Source organism: Mytilinidion resinicola, assembly GCF_010093595.1.
Source record: "Mytilinidion resinicola strain CBS 304.34 unplaced genomic scaffold BDZ99scaffold_5, whole genome shotgun sequence".
Classification (NCBI taxonomy): Eukaryota; Fungi; Ascomycota; class Dothideomycetes; order Mytilinidiales; family Mytilinidiaceae; genus Mytilinidion; species Mytilinidion resinicola.
Genome location: NW_022985441.1, coordinates 1,027,664 through 1,044,962, shown reverse-complemented (window position 1 = coordinate 1,044,962; position 17,299 = coordinate 1,027,664). Strand labels below are relative to the sequence as shown.

Genomic DNA, 17,299 nt, shown 5'->3' with positions numbered 1-17,299 from the left:
AGCAGGGGCTGAGCAGTGTGGACGAACGAAACACGCTCGAGGGCGCGGCAAAGCACTAACCGACAGTCATTCAGATTTTCTTTAGGTCCTCCTCCGCCGAACCTTCGAAACACACTCACTGGAATGAGATAAGCGCGCCATGACAAGATTGAACCATCGAGCACCGGCCGGTGCAGCCGAAGTAGCGCGCGCAGCAGGTACTATTGCAGTGCGAAAGAAGGATGAAGAGAAGAAAAAAGTTCACAAAGTGGTGTTTGAGATGGTCAAGACGAAGAAAAAGCCACTGAAGGCGATGGTATGTTCTACCTCCCATTCAGATGAACAGGAGCTTATGTGTCACATCTAGAACACATTCCATATCAAGCCTCCCGAAGGGTACACTTATGTTCCCGCTGGCAGCCCCGACCTCACGGAGCGCTGTAAGGATCTATGCCGACGGGAAAACCTGCTAGCATATCTAGTTACGGTCCGTATCTCTCCCGCAACTTCATGTTCCTTCCTGCTGATACATGAATAGGAGAAGCCCGTTCGCGCTATCCATCGCGACCCAGGAAAGGTCGCTCATCACGTCCACCGAATTGGATTCCACTTTCCATCCAATGTCGTAGACATGGCTTGCGACTATCATGGTTATGTTCAGCACCCTAACGGAACCTACTATCGGCCCAGAGATCTCAATGAATCCCACAGGATCGTTCGCAGCCTGGATACGCATCGTGAACGCATCGGCAAAGGCCGTAATCTGACCGTCCAAGAAACGAAGGATCAGATCGGGGCAGCTATGCTCGATCTATTCCCTAACATTCCGGACGATGACATGAATGAGGTCATCAGGCGTGCTTTTGGCGAGGTACGTCGGGCGACTACCCGGTCATTCTATTGTAACGATTTTAACGCTCTTTAGGACGAAAAAACGGTTGGCAATGACAGAGATTTAGGCTTACCCCGCCGTGTGCAGCTTGCCGTGGGCGCTCACATTCGGCACCAGTACACCAACTATGACCAGCTCCTGAGGTCCATGCACCGGGACGATGCCAGAATTGTAGTTGAGCAAGATTGCCTTAACGTTATGAAAAAATGGTGTGGGGAAGATCCAGAACAATTGGAAGAAGCCTTCCGTGAGGTGATAATCCTCGACGATGACGACGAAGAGGACGATGGTGGCCAGCTCAAAATTCAAGGCGGCAGGTCTGAGGACGATGAGGAAGACGATGACATTGAGATCATTTCAGGCGAAGCCAGATCCCAAGACCTCGTACTTTATTCTCGCGATGTTGCAGCTACTCATCATTTCGAGACTCGCAACGCTGCCCGCGCTCGCGAAGAGGCCTACGTTGTGCGTCCCCCGTCTTCGCGCAATGGCCTGAGCCTGTCAGCTTCAGCCGTCAATCAGGACCATCGTCGTTCCGATCCTGCATACCGTCCGGAACAACTCGTCCTCGCCCACTTAGCCCACCCACGTCTACCCGAGCATCGTACCGGTTACTTACGCGCCAAAACACCCAAGCGAGAGTATCGACTAGCTCCTACCAGGTGAGATCTCATAATGTTCGCTTGCGGAGAAATACTCATTTGTTTTTAGACCCACGGCTTCATCCTTGATTTCACCCCGGCAGAGTGCACCATTTCAAGGAAGAGATGTTCACGGGCGGCTTTTCAACGTAAGTGCTCATTACCACGCATTCAATGCGACAACCCTGTCTCTTTCATTTCTGCATATTGACCATGATTAGCTGCAACCGGTAGAGGACGAACCACTTCCAGTACGTCCCAACGCGGTAGGACATCGCGACCTCTTATATGCTGCACCTAACCCAGTACATCCCCGTCTTGACTCACAGCGTGTTCGGACGCATGCTGAAGCGGGACGCCACCAGCTCCCTCGTATGCCTGACACAAATATCTCACTGTCGAGAGACGCATACATCTGGCTTCCGAAGACCGTAGATCATGAGCATGATAAGCCCATTCCTTCAATTGAACGAGATGTTGCTCCGCCAGACTACGGACTCATGCATCCGAAGGTAACTCCTTCGTATCACGAGGCGAGATACAAGTTGAGAGACAGAGATCGTCCTCTGCCCCCGCCACCCATGGCATACCCCTTTGAAGGTAACCTATCGCACCAAAACTCAATTGACGCTTCTGTTGGAATTGCTGCTAAAGGCCATGGACCCAGCCACACATATCAACGACAGAATCTGGTATGTTCGCCAAGTGTAACGGAACGGGACCTCTTCAACGCTAAATCAGAATCCTCATCAGCGCGATCAGCTCGTCGAGCTCTCATGGGCCTAGTTATTCCCCCGAAACTATAGCTGGACGCCTTTCAATATCGGGAGGTTACAATTCTGGCGAAATTTCGACTGCCTCAGAAGACTTTGACTTTTTGGCCGCAATGCAGTCCATGACTCTGAATAACTCACCTTCATGTTCGAACTTATCTGAGGCCTTACCGAATGGAGCGGAACCTTTGGTCACAAGTCAGTCCATGACTCTAAATAATTTACCTTCATGCTCGAACTTATCTGAAGCCTTACCGAATGGAGCGGAACCTTCCTCTAAGATTCGTCTTGTCCTAACCCACCGATACCACGGGAAGCCGAAGCGACACGTGGTAAGTGGTCTTCCTGTTTGTCTTTCTACTTACTAACATACGTTTCTTTTCTCTCAGCTTAAGGAGAAGAATTTAGGGCTATTAACTGACAATGATGATCTTGAGCTTGACAAGAAGGCATTGAAGAAAGCGCTGAAAAAGAAAGGCCGTGAGGAGATGCATAGGGCTCGCCTTTTCTCGTGCTCTGAATGGCCTACCTGGGACATTGAGGCGCTATAGAGAGTCGTGGTGGAGGAGGAGTGGGGTGATTAGGGGGTGATGCAGAGGGCTATGAAAGAGTATCATCGGGAACAAGTCCCGAAACTCGAGGCTTATCGGCTATCAACTTAATCCTAACGACCACCCATGGACTAAAGGCTTTTTGGGGGGATCAATGTGGTGCGGGATTCTAAGGGTTCTGGGACTTTTCTTCTTGTTTTATGCATAGCGTGGTGGGGTTTAGCGCTCTTGGCGTCTTTGCGATGCATAGGAACGATGGATCACTGCATGAGTATACCCGGGGGAATTTCTTGAAGTTGTGGGATGAGAAAACCGCCAGGTGGAATGTAGCCGTGACTCTGAGGGATATCCGACTTCGACTAATAGGGAACAAAAGCACTGTAATATACATTCTGCATAGCTCTAATAGCTTCTTCGGGTCTTTTGGCAACGTTGGTGAATGTTTGCTTCATATTCTAATTCTAGCCATCAAGTTGGAGTTCTGTAATGTCTGAATATGAGTTTGATGGCAGAGACCGAACCAGAACTTTGACTCCGAACAGGCATGCCGCCGAAGCTGTTTGGTTGGATTGCTAAGCTGTGATCGTGCTCGTCTGTAATGAGTCTTTCGATGGAAATAATGAGGTCTGTATAATTCATACGAGAAGACGGTTGCCCTTTCGTGTGAAGGAATGTCAATTTTCACGATGAGCTCGGACCACCTTGCCACGCTTCGTGGAACAAAAAGTGCAAAGTTCAATACCGTCTGAGGCGGCCCAGAGAGCTATCAGGCTGGTCAAAACCGTCGATTCACATTATTTGACAACATAGTAGAGGGCATCAAGCAGTGGTAGGCAAGTGCACACAAGCGTGCAAATTGTACACCTCAGGTATAGGCAATTTTCACTATTGCACAGATTTGTGGACTGCCACTTTTTGTTCAAGGGAGCCTGACTACTTAGGTAGCTCGTCTGCTCGACTGCATGCTTTAACATCGAACGACGACATGGTTCAGCATCTTGTATCCCTCGTCGTCCCTCAAAAGCACGTGAAGCTGGTTAAAACAGCATTGGAGCAGCAAGGCCACCTCAATCGGGCTTCGAAAATCCGGTCAATTGATGACGATGACGATGCCAGTCCTAGATCCGGTGGACGATGCATTATACCGACTACTATCTCAACCGAGAAATACATAAATTTTAAGAAAAATGATAGCACTGCTAGAGAGAATATCTTAGCAGCCGTTCTCCATGACCTCAATCTCGGAACCGCTCTCAAAGACATCTCCATCAACATATCTGATGCCGAAACCCCAGAAGACCATCCCGCACCAACCAACCGCAACCTGCTCATAGCAGCCATAGAAAAATGGCTCCAGGAACTCCCCCAAGACCTCCTCTCCTCTCTCGCTCTCCCGCCCCCCTCTCTCCTCTCCTCCTTCCCGGGCACCTACTCCGTCTACCCACCCCTCCTCCTCCTCCCCGCCCACGCCTTCGCCGCACCACCCTGGCTCGCCCTCCTCGCCGCCCTCCAAACCCACCCGCGCCGCCTTGCCCAGCTCTACGCCTCCCTCGCCGCCTCGGTCCACACAACCCACATCGCGCTCAACGCGCCCATCCCGCTGCAGACCGCGACGACCCACGACGCCGCCAACATCCTCCGCAGCCCCGTCGCCCTGACCCCGCTGCACAACGCCTTCGGGCCCGCTCCGACGCCCGCAACCCAGACCGCCCCGTCCGCTGCGGACTTCGGCGACGCGTTCTGGTGCACGGCGCGCCAGAACGGCATCGCGCAGACATGGGCCCCGCTGTACACCATGTTCTCGCGCGGCAACGTGGCCGAGAAGGCGCGGGTGCTGCGGCTGCCGTCTGTCCGCGGTGCCGTGGAGGAGGGGAGTTGCTCGGCCGTGGATCTGTACGCCGGGATCGGGTATTTTGCGTTCAGCTACCGCAGAGCCGGGGTGGCGCGGGTGCTGTGCTGGGAGCTGAATCCGTGGAGCGTGGAGGGGCTGGTGAGGGGGTGCGGGATGAATCGGTGGGGTGTGGAGAGGATGGCGGTGGGAGGTGAGGAAGAGGAGGGGGGAAAGGAGGTTCCGGAAGCGGAGTTCTTGGTCTTTCAGGAGTCGAATGAGCATGCGGGTGGGAGGATAGAGCGGTTGAGGGACAGGCTGCCGCCGGTACGGCATGTGAATTGCGGGTTGTTGCCGACGTCGCGGGGGAGCTGGAGGACGGCGGTTGGAGCTGTGGATCCGGGACTTGGGGGCTGGGTGCATTTGCATGAGAACATGGCGGTGGGTGAGATGAGGGAGAAGGCGGAGGAGGTTACGAGGGAGATTGATCGGATCTCGGGGGAGGAAGGCAGAGGGCGCGTGAGGTTGGAGCATGTGGAGAAAGTGAAGACGTATGCGCCTGGGGTTATGCACTGCGTGTTGGATATTTGGATAGGTCCGAGTCAAGACCCATAAGAAATCTTGGGCGTTCTCGTCGAATTTGGAGATATTTCAGGAGTTTGATGGAATGTAAAGGCTAATGCAGCGACAGTCAGACTACGTCTTGGCTGGTTGGCTACCTGATGGCTGAGCTACTGCTGACGGTGGTGTTCGGTGAGCAAGAGTGAAACCTAGGCACTATTATATCCGTGTGCCCAGACTTACAGCCTAGCACTGTGTTAGATATTGGAAGTATGAGTGCGTCTCCGAGTGTGTGATATTATTTTGCAACTTCCAATACGTAAGATATACGCCCACTCTTCCTGTCGATTAAGTACCAATTTTTACGAAACCAACCTCGTCAAGCAGTCTTTGGTAGACATAGCGTGCACCTTGACTAAATTGGACAAAACTTGCTTTCGTCTCTCGCCCCCAGATACCTACCTCGACTAGTCCCCTCCACAGCGCAGCCACGACGGGGGGCCTCCTTCGATGGTGTAAGTGATAACTTTTCTTGTCATTTGGCAAGTTCCAGGTGAGGCCCAAGAGCTGATGCCTAGAAAAGTGAATGAGACGGACGACATAAGCTTGACGTGACGTGCGGTGACCGGGTTATTCAAATACATGAGAAGGTATGTTTGCTACTGCTTGGATGGCTTCACTGCTTGTGCGACTGGCATGCACCTTGAGAATTTGGGAGAAGCTGCTAATTGACGCGGGCACGGATCACGCCGGCTTCGAAGACACACGGTTGATGAACTCAACCCGTCAGCCAGGCCATGATGGCTTCTCACCGAGATAGACGACGCGGTTTGTATGAGTTCCTGAAAGGCGTCGAGGCACCCCTAGTAAGCCTGGAGATTAATATCCGAGTACTGATAATGCACGCGGAAGTAAGAGGGTTGGTTGGAAATCGCTCTTCCGCCGTACAAGCGGACATGGCGACATGAGCGCATTCGCAGCGTCGGATGCCGAGTCGTGGCTCTTCCGAGACGGTAGTGAGGAGCTGACGGATGGCGAGGGCACGCTGTGATTGCAGGCTGCAAGGGCCGCACCGTGTGGGCTGACGACGAGATAACGCGACGCAGCGGCTGCGGTACCTGCGTGGGCACAAAGCGACGTCTGCCCCAAGAAAGACGAACAAAGGCGAACAAAGAGGGTTGCGGGTGAAGCCCGACGTGGCTCTGGAACAATGGCGGTGGGCTTTGATGCTTGCTTTTCGCAGCGCGTCTGGGACGATTCGGGGCGGGATTGCCACATAAGCCTCACTGGACTGGGCAGGGCCGAACCAGCTAAAGCCGGAGGGGCGGAGGGACTGGCACAGTCGTGTCGCAAGAGAAGCCGCCCAGGCAGGAGGCACGCCGAGCCCTCGCAAACGGGCATGCGCGCGCAGAGGCTGAGGGCGACGGGAATTCGGGCAGCCCGTGCAAAAAGGCTGGAGTTCGCATGCAGCGCCCGCCGGATGCAGCATCGCCAGAATCGCCAGAATCGAATGGTGTTGAGGAGAGCGCGGGTGGCCCGTGCACCCAGCGTCTCCTGGCTTCACCTGGCCTGCTGGGCCATGGCTCTCTGGAGTCCCCCAATACTTTCTTAGCGATGGCGGCCGATGTATTCTCCATGCCAGCCGCATCATGCAAGACACCACGCTCCCTCCCTTTCCCTCGCACCAAAGCTCGCCCTCCACACCCACACACCACCTCCCCTCCGCCCACGCCATCGCCGTCGCGAGACTCCGTGGCACGCACACCAGCAGCCCTGTCGCGACTCACGCCCGCAGCTTGCTGTCCAGCCACGCACACTGTGCTCGCCGCTCGCGCCTGTGACGGCCTTTGACCAAGCGCCCCGACTGAAGCCCACCCTTCTCATCACCACTCCTCCTTTCCATCATCAACCACAAGTCCAACCTCGACCTTTTGACCATGTCGTCCGTCACCGCTGCCACCCCAGCGCCTGTCACCACCAAGATGGCCGCCCGACCGACCAAGTCCCTGATTGTCAAATTGACCCTGTCTGCCGACAAGCTCAGCAAGTTTCCGGCGAGCCCTGAGCTGACGCGGAAGGACTCAACATCGCGAAAGCCCTCCTCCACGTCGACCTCGACTCCGACTGCCACCGCGAACGAGCCGTCGTCCTCCGAGAACCCGTCCGAGTCGAACGCCACTCCATTGCTGCCCAACTCGACCACCGCCTCGAGCTCTCTGGCGCCTCCTACAACTGGCGTAAAGCGAAAGGGCGTTCCTGGACCAAAGCCGGGCTCGAAGAGGGGCGCTGCCAACCTCACACCAGACGGCCTGCCAAAGCCTCGAGGCAAACCTGGCCCGAAGAAGAAGCCGCGACTGTAAGTATTGATTCCATTGCACTTGCGAAATATGCGATATCGATGCTGCATTCTACTATCGCTGTCTCCGATTAACCGAATCGGTCGACGCGTTTTTGCAAGCTTCATCCTTTTGCTCATCGTACACCGTCACTCTACGTCTCGAGCCATTTATTTGCAGAAGCTGACCATTCCACAGCGGCGACCTCATCAACGACCCTCTCGCCAAGGGCGCCTTCGCTGCTCCTGCTCCTATCCAGAAGCTTGGTCCCAAGGCCAACCAGGGCGCCATCAACGCCGGCCTTCGCGCACTCGATCGCACTGGAAAGCCATGCCGGAAGTGGGGAAAGAAGACTTTCGCCATCAAGAGCTTCACGGGCGTCACTTGGACTGTCCCGACATGGCGTGCTCCCAAGCGACCTGCCGTCGACTTCAATGGCGACGTGAAGAGCGATACCACTGCGTCTAGCGACACGAAGATGAAGGATGAGAGCAGTGCCATCAGCGAGAAGAGCAACAGCGGCGGCGACTCCAGCACACCAGTCCCGCTCAATGCCAACATCTTGGCCTCTTCCCCTGTTCCGGCCGTGGTCGTGTCGTGAGACCTTGATTTCCAGCATAGGTATGTTCGTCTTTTCCCCCAGTCCCCCATTCCTGATCGTCTTAGCTTTCCTTGCACCGTAGCGCGAGGCACACGATGTTGCTACTGCTGTCTCAACCCGAGTCATTACGTCCTGCTACTTGGCAAATGCTGACCATTCACAGTCCTCTGTTCACAATCACATGCAAGCAATGACGTGCATGCTACTGGATGTCTGAACACATCCGCGACTTTCTCTACCTACTTAGGTCATTCGGAACAGAAGCTGTTACGGGCATTTTGCTTTTACTTGGATCATTTTGTTCTGCACTTGTCGTTTTAGATGGGTTTACTGGCAGCATCTGTTCGGCGTCTGGTGAAGGCAAAAGGCTGCGGATACGGGCAGTAGGAGTTTCGGGCACAGGGAAAAGGTCCATAGCGATGTGAGTGATAAGTCACGCAGTCTGGCCTGCATTGAATGGGCTGGGTCGCTTTATGTTTTCCGGCATAAGAGCCTAGATAGAGGCAATATAGGCTCAAGTGTAGACGTGAATGCCTCGTACGCGTGGCATGCGTCTGCGCTGTTCAGCATCTCAAACATATCTTTTCGCTGTCACTTGACGACGTGAATAACCGGCGACCGTTGGACATGGTGACGGTCACGAGGGCTGATGAGCATTCGACGCCTGAGCTCGTGTCTTTGACTGATTTCTTACTTGTTCTGAGACTGACATCCTGCCTTCTCTGCACTGAACCAAGTAAATATTAGCTGTGTATGCTGGCAGGGTGTCATTGTTGACGACCTCCCCGCATCTGTTGCCGCTGCGCAGGTCCGTTGACCACCGACTCGAGCACCTCATCCCACCGTCTGTGTCGCCCATACACCACACGTGTTGCGCGAGCTGTGTTTACCAAACCATGCCCAAGATTCCTGGACTTGTAGCCGCGGCACAGAGCAGCAGGTGCCGTTGATTCTGCCCTCCGCAGTCGCTTTACTTGCCCGCAACTACGCCATCTAGATACTTCCATATCTCTACCCGACATCCGCATTCAACGGCCCAGGACACCTGCCACCGCAGCCAACTCCACCTTCCAGCTGATCCTGCGGGCTCCGCCATGTTCCGGAGGTCTTCGTACGCCTCCGTTGTCTCTGGCCAAGCTTCTTCGACCAATCCTCAACGCTCCGGCGCCTTCTCACACCTGGTCAACTCCAACGCGACATCTGGACAAGCGGCACCACACCACGGCTCTTCAGGCCACGCCCGGAACCATTCGAGGTCACTAGAAGCGGATGGTCATCATAACGGCATGTCTATGCCGTGGGGGAGGAGCGCTGGGCCGCTGCCCACCTACGCGAGCCAGTTTGGGAGCATGGGGAACGGCTTTGGCGTCGTAGGACATGAGGAACAGGCCTCATCATTCTTCGTACCATCATACCTAAAAGGCTCCCGCCATGCAGAAAGACTGGAGGAGGCGCACAAGGCAAAGCTTGCCGCCCAGCGCGAGCACCGATCCAACCACTCGTCCGCCACAGCGTCCCTCTCCACCAGCTCCAGCAGTGTCAACCTCCATAAGATGGTGCCGTCGCACCGGGGGATGACACACGATATAATCGAGCGAGCGCCGCCGCTTGTGGAGGAGAACGTCGCATCATGGCCGACCAGATGGAGTGAAGCAGACAAATTCGCCCAAATAGAGGTTCAAGGAGATGGACTGGAGGTGCGCTTCCAAGGACCCGCAAAGACACATGAAGAGTCGGCTTCCATACGGACAGATCACCCAATGCCGCGACAGTGCGGGATATACTACTTTGAGGTCACCGTGGTGTCAAAGGGCAAGGAAGGGTGAGGCAAATGCCCAATTGTTATCTACCATAGGCTAACTCATCTTGAGCAGGATGATTGGTATTGGATTCGGAAGTTCCAAGGTCGTGTTGAATAGGATACCAGGTTGGGAGCCCGAATCGTGGGCATATCATGGGGACGATGGAATGATCTTCTCAAATACAACATCCGGCAAGCAATTTGGACCCAAGTTCACAACGACAGATGTTATAGGCTGTGGCATAAACTTCCGCACTGGATGTGCCTTCTTCACGAAGAATGGAAATGAAATAGGTAAATATCAAATGCAGGTTCAGCACGACACGCGCTAACAGGCATAAGGGGTTGCATTTAGAGACATCAAACACGAGAAGCTCTATCCCATGGTAGGAATGCGGAAACCCGGTGAAACTCTGAGAGCAAATTTCGGGCAAACACCTTTCGTCTTCGATATCGACAGCATCGTGAAGGTAAGACCTCAATACTTTTCGCGTACTTCCACAGGAGCCCTAATGGTTCGATAGAAAGAAAAAGAAAAGATACAAGGCGAGATAAATTTGATGAATGGGTCTGGTAGCCACAGCTCAAAGTCGAATCGACCACAAATGGACGAAACGGCACTCATCCACGAGCTCACTGTACAGTATCTGGCTCACGATGGCTACGTGGAGACTGCTCGAGCTTTTGCAGAAGAAGTCCGGGAAGAGTCAAGATCACTTGCCAACAATGCCGATCCCGGGCTCAAGCATCTGGATCCCGCTGAAGACATGGATGCGATAAATCGGCAGCGTAAGATCCGCCGTTCCTCTACATCTAAGAGAACGTGACCAGAGCTAAACTTACACGCAGAAATCCGCGCCGCAATCCTCGACGGCGACATTGACAAAGCCCTCAAACACACGGCCGCCTACCGCCCAACCGTGCTCCGTGACAACGAAAACATCTACTTCAAACTGCGCTGCCGCAAATTCATCGAAATGGTGCGCAAATGCACAGAACTGACGGTCCCCTCGAAACGCTCCACCACCAACGGGCAACAACACAACGGCTCTGACGACTACGACGTCTTCGACCACCAGATGGAGCTCGACGACCAGTTCGCCACCACCGACGGCCAATGGGGCGCCAACGAGAGCATGGACACGGAGGAGCCCGCAGACAGTTCAGCACGCTACCAGGCCATGCTGCAGGAGACGCTGACGTACGGGCAAGAGCTCAAGGCGGAGTTCAGCAACGATCCGCGGCGGGAGGTCAAGAAGGCGCTGACGGACACATTTGCGCTGATGGCGTACCCGGATGCGCGGGAGAGCAGCTTGGCGCCGTTGTTGGATGTTAGCGGGAGGGTGCCCGTGGCCGAGGAACTAAACAGCGCGATTTTGGGTAATGTCGCCCCCCCATCCTTCCTCTGACTATTTCGTCTAGGAGGAGTTGCAGAAAAGGAAATATGTGCTAATAGTCACGCAGTATCACTAGGCAAATCCTCCTCGGCCGCGCTCGAGCGGCTCTGCCAGCAGGCGGAGGTGCTGGTCGCGGACCTCGCCGAGGACGGCGGCGCGGGCGCTTTCATTAATGTCCGCAGCGACTTTTTGAGATAAAATGCGCCTAGCTTGGCAGAGCAGAGCAGAGCAGACTAGAGTTTCTATTAACCTCATCCCCATCCCCTTCCCTCGGTTTCTACTGCGTGTAACGGAAGTTTGTGTAGTGTTTTCCGTACGTGTTGCTGGGTCCCCATTACATTACCCTCTCTTTTCTCTCTCTCTCTTTCTCTCTCCTCTCATCCCCATCGCCACCATCCAGGTTTCTTTTTTTTTTGGTCAAGGTATCTGATTTTTGCATATCGAGGTGCATTAGGCGGCTGGCTTTCCTCTCTCTCTCTGTCCCTTTCTCTTTGTGTGAACCGCTTTCGCACTGCGTAAAGATGGGGGGAGGCAGTAATTCTTGTGCGATGTTGCTGAGTGAAATGACTTTTGCCTGGGCGTTTCTGGGGATATAGGGAAGGGGGTTTGGTGGGGAGGCGGAGGTTTGTGGTTAAGCTGGAGACTGGGGGAAAGGAGAGCAGAAGCTCGTGATTCCGTGGTCCCTGAGATTGATGTGGGGGAGAGGGAGGAGATGAGTAGGTTGGGTTGGGTTGGGTTGGGTTGAGGGTTAGTCATATGCGAGACAGTAAGAATCAAAGCTTTTTAAATTCATAGGTTTTTTACTGCAGATATCGTGGATTGTTTTCGAGCGATTTTAAAGGTAGCCGGGGAGGACGGTGGTGAGGTTTGAGTACGGCAGTTGCGGAGTTGGATGGTGAGAAACGTGAGGAACATAGGTGTAACGTATTTGGGGCTACAGGGCCTTATCATAGATACCCCCGTACATTTTCCTCTTTATAAGGCTTCGATGTACTAACAGAAACCGGGGGTGGTAAGGGGGGGGCCAGCGGATACAACTTCCAATTGAGCGAGCATCACGTGAACTCGGTGTCTAGATTGCAAAATCGTTCTCTGTGCTCGACACCGGGTCACGCCAAGCATTGCCTACCTAGGTAACTTCTGTGTATCAACGTGACGGACTGTGGGCCCGAGGCTCCACTTTGAACTAGACCCTGGCTGGTCACGCCAAGCCTTGCCTACTTGGGGCAATTCTCATGACGTGGGCTGTGTGAAATCGGGCGGACCTGAGGTACCAGTTCGAAACTACCCTTGCCAAGGAATGCTCAACGCTTTCCACGGTTCAACTTGGTAACTACAAGTGCCCTCTTACTGCCTACTGTCTATGGGGGCTCTAGCACCGCACACATGTAATTTACAATCTACCTACACCCCTACTAACGCTATCTAGGGGCAGCTCTCGCGAAGTTTTACTAGCTGTCCCCCCCCAAAAAAAAACCAACTCATCTTTCAGTCAGAATGCTTAAAAACACTATGAGGGGCTCCTTCTTCGTGCAGCAGGTAAACCGAGTGTAACAGACTAGTTAATCTATGGCGAGGAGGCATCGTAGTCCACAAGCCGACGATAGCTCGATACTCCAAATCACTTAACGCACACACACGGAAGCAAAAAAACATGCAAACCACAAAGTACCCGATGAACTCCTTTTCATGCATTTGCTGTAATCTAGAATCGTGGCCATGAAAGCCGCCTAGCATGAACCATGAACCATGGAACCATGCCTAATCATTATAATGCCCATATAAAACGCCGGGTTTCCGTGCCGAACATACCATACCATTTGCCCCCCCTTACGTATGTACGGCCCTTCCGAAAACCGCCCAGCCAGCCCAGGGTATCATATTTCCCAGTTCCGTTCCCCGTATCCGTGCCTAATGTTCCCTAATTTGAAAAAAAAGAGGACCGCCGGTCCGATGCACGCTGTCGATGATGACGGATTCGAGTCTTGACTGATGTTTGAAAGAAAAAAAAACAAAGAAAGAGGAAGGGAAATGTTCACAGTTAGTGAGGCGTCCCAGCCTTCCTGTTCTTCGCAGCAGCGGTAGCTATGCGAAACGTGGGAGGGTGCTGGAAAGCAAGATGCTGCTCATGCTTATGTAGGGCACCTGCGGGTCAGGAAAAAGAAACAAAGAAACTAGCAACACATCTAAGAAAAGAAAGTTTTGGGATCGTGACGACGACCACAGTGTTTGTTGTCGGCGAAGAGCTGAGACATGAGCACGCCTTGAGCACGATCACAAGAAGTTGCCGAAGAGCCGGTTTAGTCGAGAGTGTTGACGCCCTTTCCATATGGTTAGCTAATGTATACCATCGAAGCCACGAAGATAACACTTACAAACAAGAATCCCAGCTCCCGACGGCCCAACCGAGCGATGCCTTTGGCAGCTGTTTCATCCAGCGCCATCGATATCATCTCCCTCTTGCGCTCTTGCAGCTCGAGGATGCGGTCTTCGACGGTACCAGGCACCAGCAAGCGATGGACATGCACTTCGCGCTTCTGCATCATACGATGTGCGCGGTCGACAGCCTGCTCTTCGATATATGGATTCCAGAAGGGATCGAGGATGATGACGTGAGAGGCCTTGTTCAGGTTCAAGCCGGCGTTGCCGGCTTTCAGTGAGATGAGCATGAGCTTGCACGTCGTCGTCTCCATGAATGTGTTGACGGCGTCAACGCGATCGCTGGCCTTCATGCTGCCGTCGTAGCGCTGGTAGCGGACATTCTTTTCTGAGAGGGGAACTTCCAAGAGATCCAGCAGCGACGTGAACTGGCTGAAAACAATCGTCTTCTCGGAGGGGTCGTTGTCCTCGATTTCCTGGAGGACCTCGACCGTCTTGTTGATCTTCGCGCTTGTTATCCAATCGGCCTTCAGACGGCGGAGATACTTGTCCTTTGCGGCCTTGTTGCGCATAGATTCTTTCTTGAGTTGAGGGAGTGTTTTCTTGAACTTCAAGGACTTTCCTGAATTGGCTTCCTTGGCCTTTCCCTTTCCTTTAGACTTTTTACCCTTGCCTTTGGGCTTCTGCACCTTCGACTCGTCGGCATCACCCTGATCGTTGTCGGTGACTCCCTCATCCTCATCATCAACAATGAAGCCACCCAGTGTCTCATCTTCATCATCTTCACTCTCGTCTGAATCCGAGCTTGAGTCTCCATCTTCGTCGTCACCCGAGTTCGCGTCGTCGTCTTTCTCTGGCATGTGGACTTTGATGAAGTGCTGGAAGTCGGTGATCCTGTCGTGTCGGATGTCATTGCGACACTCGGGGCACCTAGGTTGCGCTCGCTCATCGCCAGCCTGGATAGCTCGTTGCGGATCGACAAGTTTGGTAAAACACTCCGAACAAGTATTGTGACCGCAGGGAATGAAAATGGTCGGATTCGTGACACCATCGTAACAGACGGGGCATTCAAATCCTTCACCCTCGTGGCCCTTAAGCCGCGCAACGACGTCATCGCCGAGTTGGGCTGCCATAGCCTTCAGATCGTTCTCTGGAATGTCTTTGACCGACGTGTTTATACTCAGATCGTTGATGAGATGAGGATGGCAGCACATTTGTCTGAGGCGAAGTAAAAGAACCAGGATGTTGGCGTAGTTGTTTTGCACAGAATTCTGCCTGAGATATCTGTTGAAGGTAACCTGCGTTTTGCTTTCTAGCGCCTTATAAAGCTCGAGCTCAGGCGTACTGAATGTCACCTGTACTTGGTGGACATGTTTAGGTGGGATTGTGATGATGGGCTTGCCATCGATGAGCGAGCTCTTGGTGCGACGAAGAAGAATGGCTTTCAGTAACGCCTGAAGCTTCTTCATTGCGTTCTGTTTAGTGCGCTCGCTGTTGTTGGTACTCTTTATTGGTCTAGCAAAGTGCTGCAAGTAGGTTAGCGTTTGAACAGCAGTGATTAGCATGATACAGGAAGGAGAAAACGTACAAGGTTGAATTCAGACCATTCATCGTAAGGTCCGATGCGTAGGAATTTGATCAGCGAGTACAACTCGTCGACACTATTCATCATTGGGGTACCCGTCATGCAGAGGCGATGAATCGACTGCAGTTCCATAGCAGCCTGGGCATTGAGAGTTGACTTGTTTTTGATACACTGGGCTTCGTCGATGATAACCCTACGAAGAAGTCAGTTCATCTTTCTAACGCGATAAGGATTGGTTTGAGCAGCGAACTCACCGGTACCACTTGCACTTCTCCCCAACGAGAGGCAGCTCTTCCAGAGCAGCAAGGTTCTCGGCCTGTTGGCCTGCCATCCGATTCACCAGCTCTTTCTTCTTCTTGAACTCGGCTCCCAGGGTACCGAAAGTAGTTAGCACCACATCATTCTGCCTCAGTCTGTTGAAGTTGCATTTCTTGCCCGCGCCGTGGTAGACGTGCACTTTCAGCTGATGGTGAGTCTTGACCTTGGTTTTAATCTCCTTCTCCCATTGTTTCATCAGTGCCACCGGTGCAATGATGAGAGTTGTCTTGCGAAGAGAATCATCGGATGGTCGCGCAAGAATCAAAGCCAGTGCTTGTACAGTCTTTCCAAGGCCCATGTCGTCCGCTAGGATTCCACCCTTGTTGGAGCCTTCCTCCATTTTTCTCAACCAGGACAATCCTAATTTTTGATGCTCCATCAATGTTGCGTCCATCTGTGTCGGAGTCTGTTCACGCAGCTCTGGTGGCAGATCCTCGTCCGGTCGTATGTTTTCGAGAAGCTTCTTTAGCTCCTCTGGCGACTTCACGGAGTACTCGTCCTCTAGATTACCAAGTCCCATCCTCGTTAGAAGGCCATGGTGCGGAGGTTGAGGGCGGTCATATGCAGGGCCGGGAGGGAAAGCTGTCGTAGACGTAGACTGGAGCTCCAACGAACCAACTCCTAGTAGCCTCGGAAATTGATCTTGCGTCATCCAATCGGTCGTCTCAAAGCCCCCAGTCTGATTAGTGTTCGCCAGTTGACTGCCTTGGTTGCTATATGCAGGGGCTAGAGTATATTGCCCCCGCAACGGGCCGTTGTTAGTCTGCTGTCCTGTGTATGCCGAATCAAGATCAATGAAAGGATCATTGGGAAAGGCGCCAGGCATGGTTCCATACGCCGAAAACCCGTTGGATGCTGTGAGACTGTTGGCATTTCCTGCATTGGCCCCGTTGCGAAGGTTGTTTTCATTACCTCCAGACCATGTCATGATTGGATCGTCCTGGGCACCATCAGTGGGAGAGTCATCCGTCAAGTCTACTACTTCGTGTTGTTGACGAGAGACCGAGGAGCCATAATCGTATCCACTAGGATCGACATTGCAGTTAGAAGTACCGAGTAAGCTACTCTGGCCAAACCGAATTGAATTGTTATTCTGGCTATGGAAGCCATTCGAAGCGCTGCCGTGGGGTTGCACGGACGGAGCTGGAGGAAAGTCATCCAGGTCATCCAAGTCCCAAGGACTCTGTGAAGTCCCATGATCGTATTTGATAGACGGTATTCTATTGATATTCGAGGAAGACGAAGATGCGACAACAGAACCGAGCTGGGATGGTTTGCGCTGTTGCAGGTGCGGCCGTGTGGGAAGTTGGGTAGGGCGTCCTAGTGAAGGTCCATTCTCAACTTTGATAGAACTCAATGGATGCCCTGCTCCAGACCGTGAAGGTTGGCGTGACCCCAACCCGACACTAGATTGCCGACCATTTGTACCATAGGAACCAGGCAAGCCAGCCTCGCCCTTTCTTGGCCTCGAAACAGCACTCCCAAATTCAAAGTCGGTCAGGTCGTCGTCATCGACAGAGAAGGGGCTCTGAGGACTAGTTGTAGAAGGGCTTGGGTTGGAGCTGTGGCGTTTACTAGTTGAGTGGCTCGGGCCGTACGTCGAGAGTGTGCGGGACCGCTTTAAGGAGACTCCAGGCGACTCGAAGGGTGTCGAGAT

The 17,299-nt window shown here is 53.3% G+C and overlaps 5 protein-coding genes across 5 annotated transcripts; 4 read left to right on the top strand and 1 right to left on the bottom strand.

The window, feature by feature from the left end:
• The first annotated feature begins 229 nt into the window (after positions 1–229).
• BDZ99DRAFT_411654 (uncharacterized protein) lies at positions 230–2,355 on the top strand. The gene is made up of 6 exons (XM_033716626.1): positions 230–295; positions 347–466; positions 518–850; positions 905–1,533; positions 1,583–1,661; positions 1,734–2,355. The coding sequence occupies exons 1-6, from the start codon at positions 260–262 to the stop codon at positions 2,316–2,318; spliced, it is 1,782 nt and encodes a 593-aa protein (XP_033580110.1). The 5' UTR covers positions 230–259; the 3' UTR covers positions 2,319–2,355.
• A 1,883-nt stretch (positions 2,356–4,238) lies between these two features.
• BDZ99DRAFT_343087 (uncharacterized protein) lies at positions 4,239–5,258 on the top strand (the record flags this gene model as incomplete). Its single annotated transcript, XM_033714398.1, has 1 exon — positions 4,239–5,258. A coding segment is annotated over one exon (1,020 nt), but the record flags the coding sequence as incomplete, so codon positions are not given.
• A 1,949-nt stretch (positions 5,259–7,207) lies between these two features.
• BDZ99DRAFT_486488 (uncharacterized protein) lies at positions 7,208–8,162 on the top strand (the record flags this gene model as incomplete). The annotated part of the gene is made up of 2 exons (XM_033722779.1): positions 7,208–7,581; positions 7,760–8,162. The coding sequence occupies 2 exons, from the start codon at positions 7,208–7,210 to the stop codon at positions 8,160–8,162; spliced, it is 777 nt and encodes a 258-aa protein (XP_033580108.1).
• Positions 8,163–9,170: 1,008 nt separating this feature from the next.
• Positions 9,171–11,684, top strand: BDZ99DRAFT_250598 (SPRY-domain-containing protein). Its single transcript, XM_033713671.1, has 6 exons — positions 9,171–9,984; positions 10,034–10,257; positions 10,306–10,433; positions 10,488–10,752; positions 10,813–11,343; positions 11,428–11,684. Exons 1-6 carry the CDS (start codon positions 9,257–9,259, stop codon positions 11,556–11,558), a joined length of 2,007 nt encoding a protein of 668 aa, XP_033580107.1. The 5' UTR covers positions 9,171–9,256; the 3' UTR covers positions 11,559–11,684.
• A 1,976-nt stretch (positions 11,685–13,660) lies between these two features.
• Positions 13,661–16,036, bottom strand: BDZ99DRAFT_486486 (uncharacterized protein; the record flags this gene model as incomplete). The annotated part of the gene is made up of 4 exons (XM_033722778.1): positions 13,661–13,681; positions 13,736–15,265; positions 15,328–15,517; positions 15,579–16,036. The coding sequence occupies 4 exons, from the start codon at positions 16,034–16,036 to the stop codon at positions 13,661–13,663; spliced, it is 2,199 nt and encodes a 732-aa protein (XP_033580106.1).
• Positions 16,037–17,299: the final 1,263 nt, after the last annotated feature.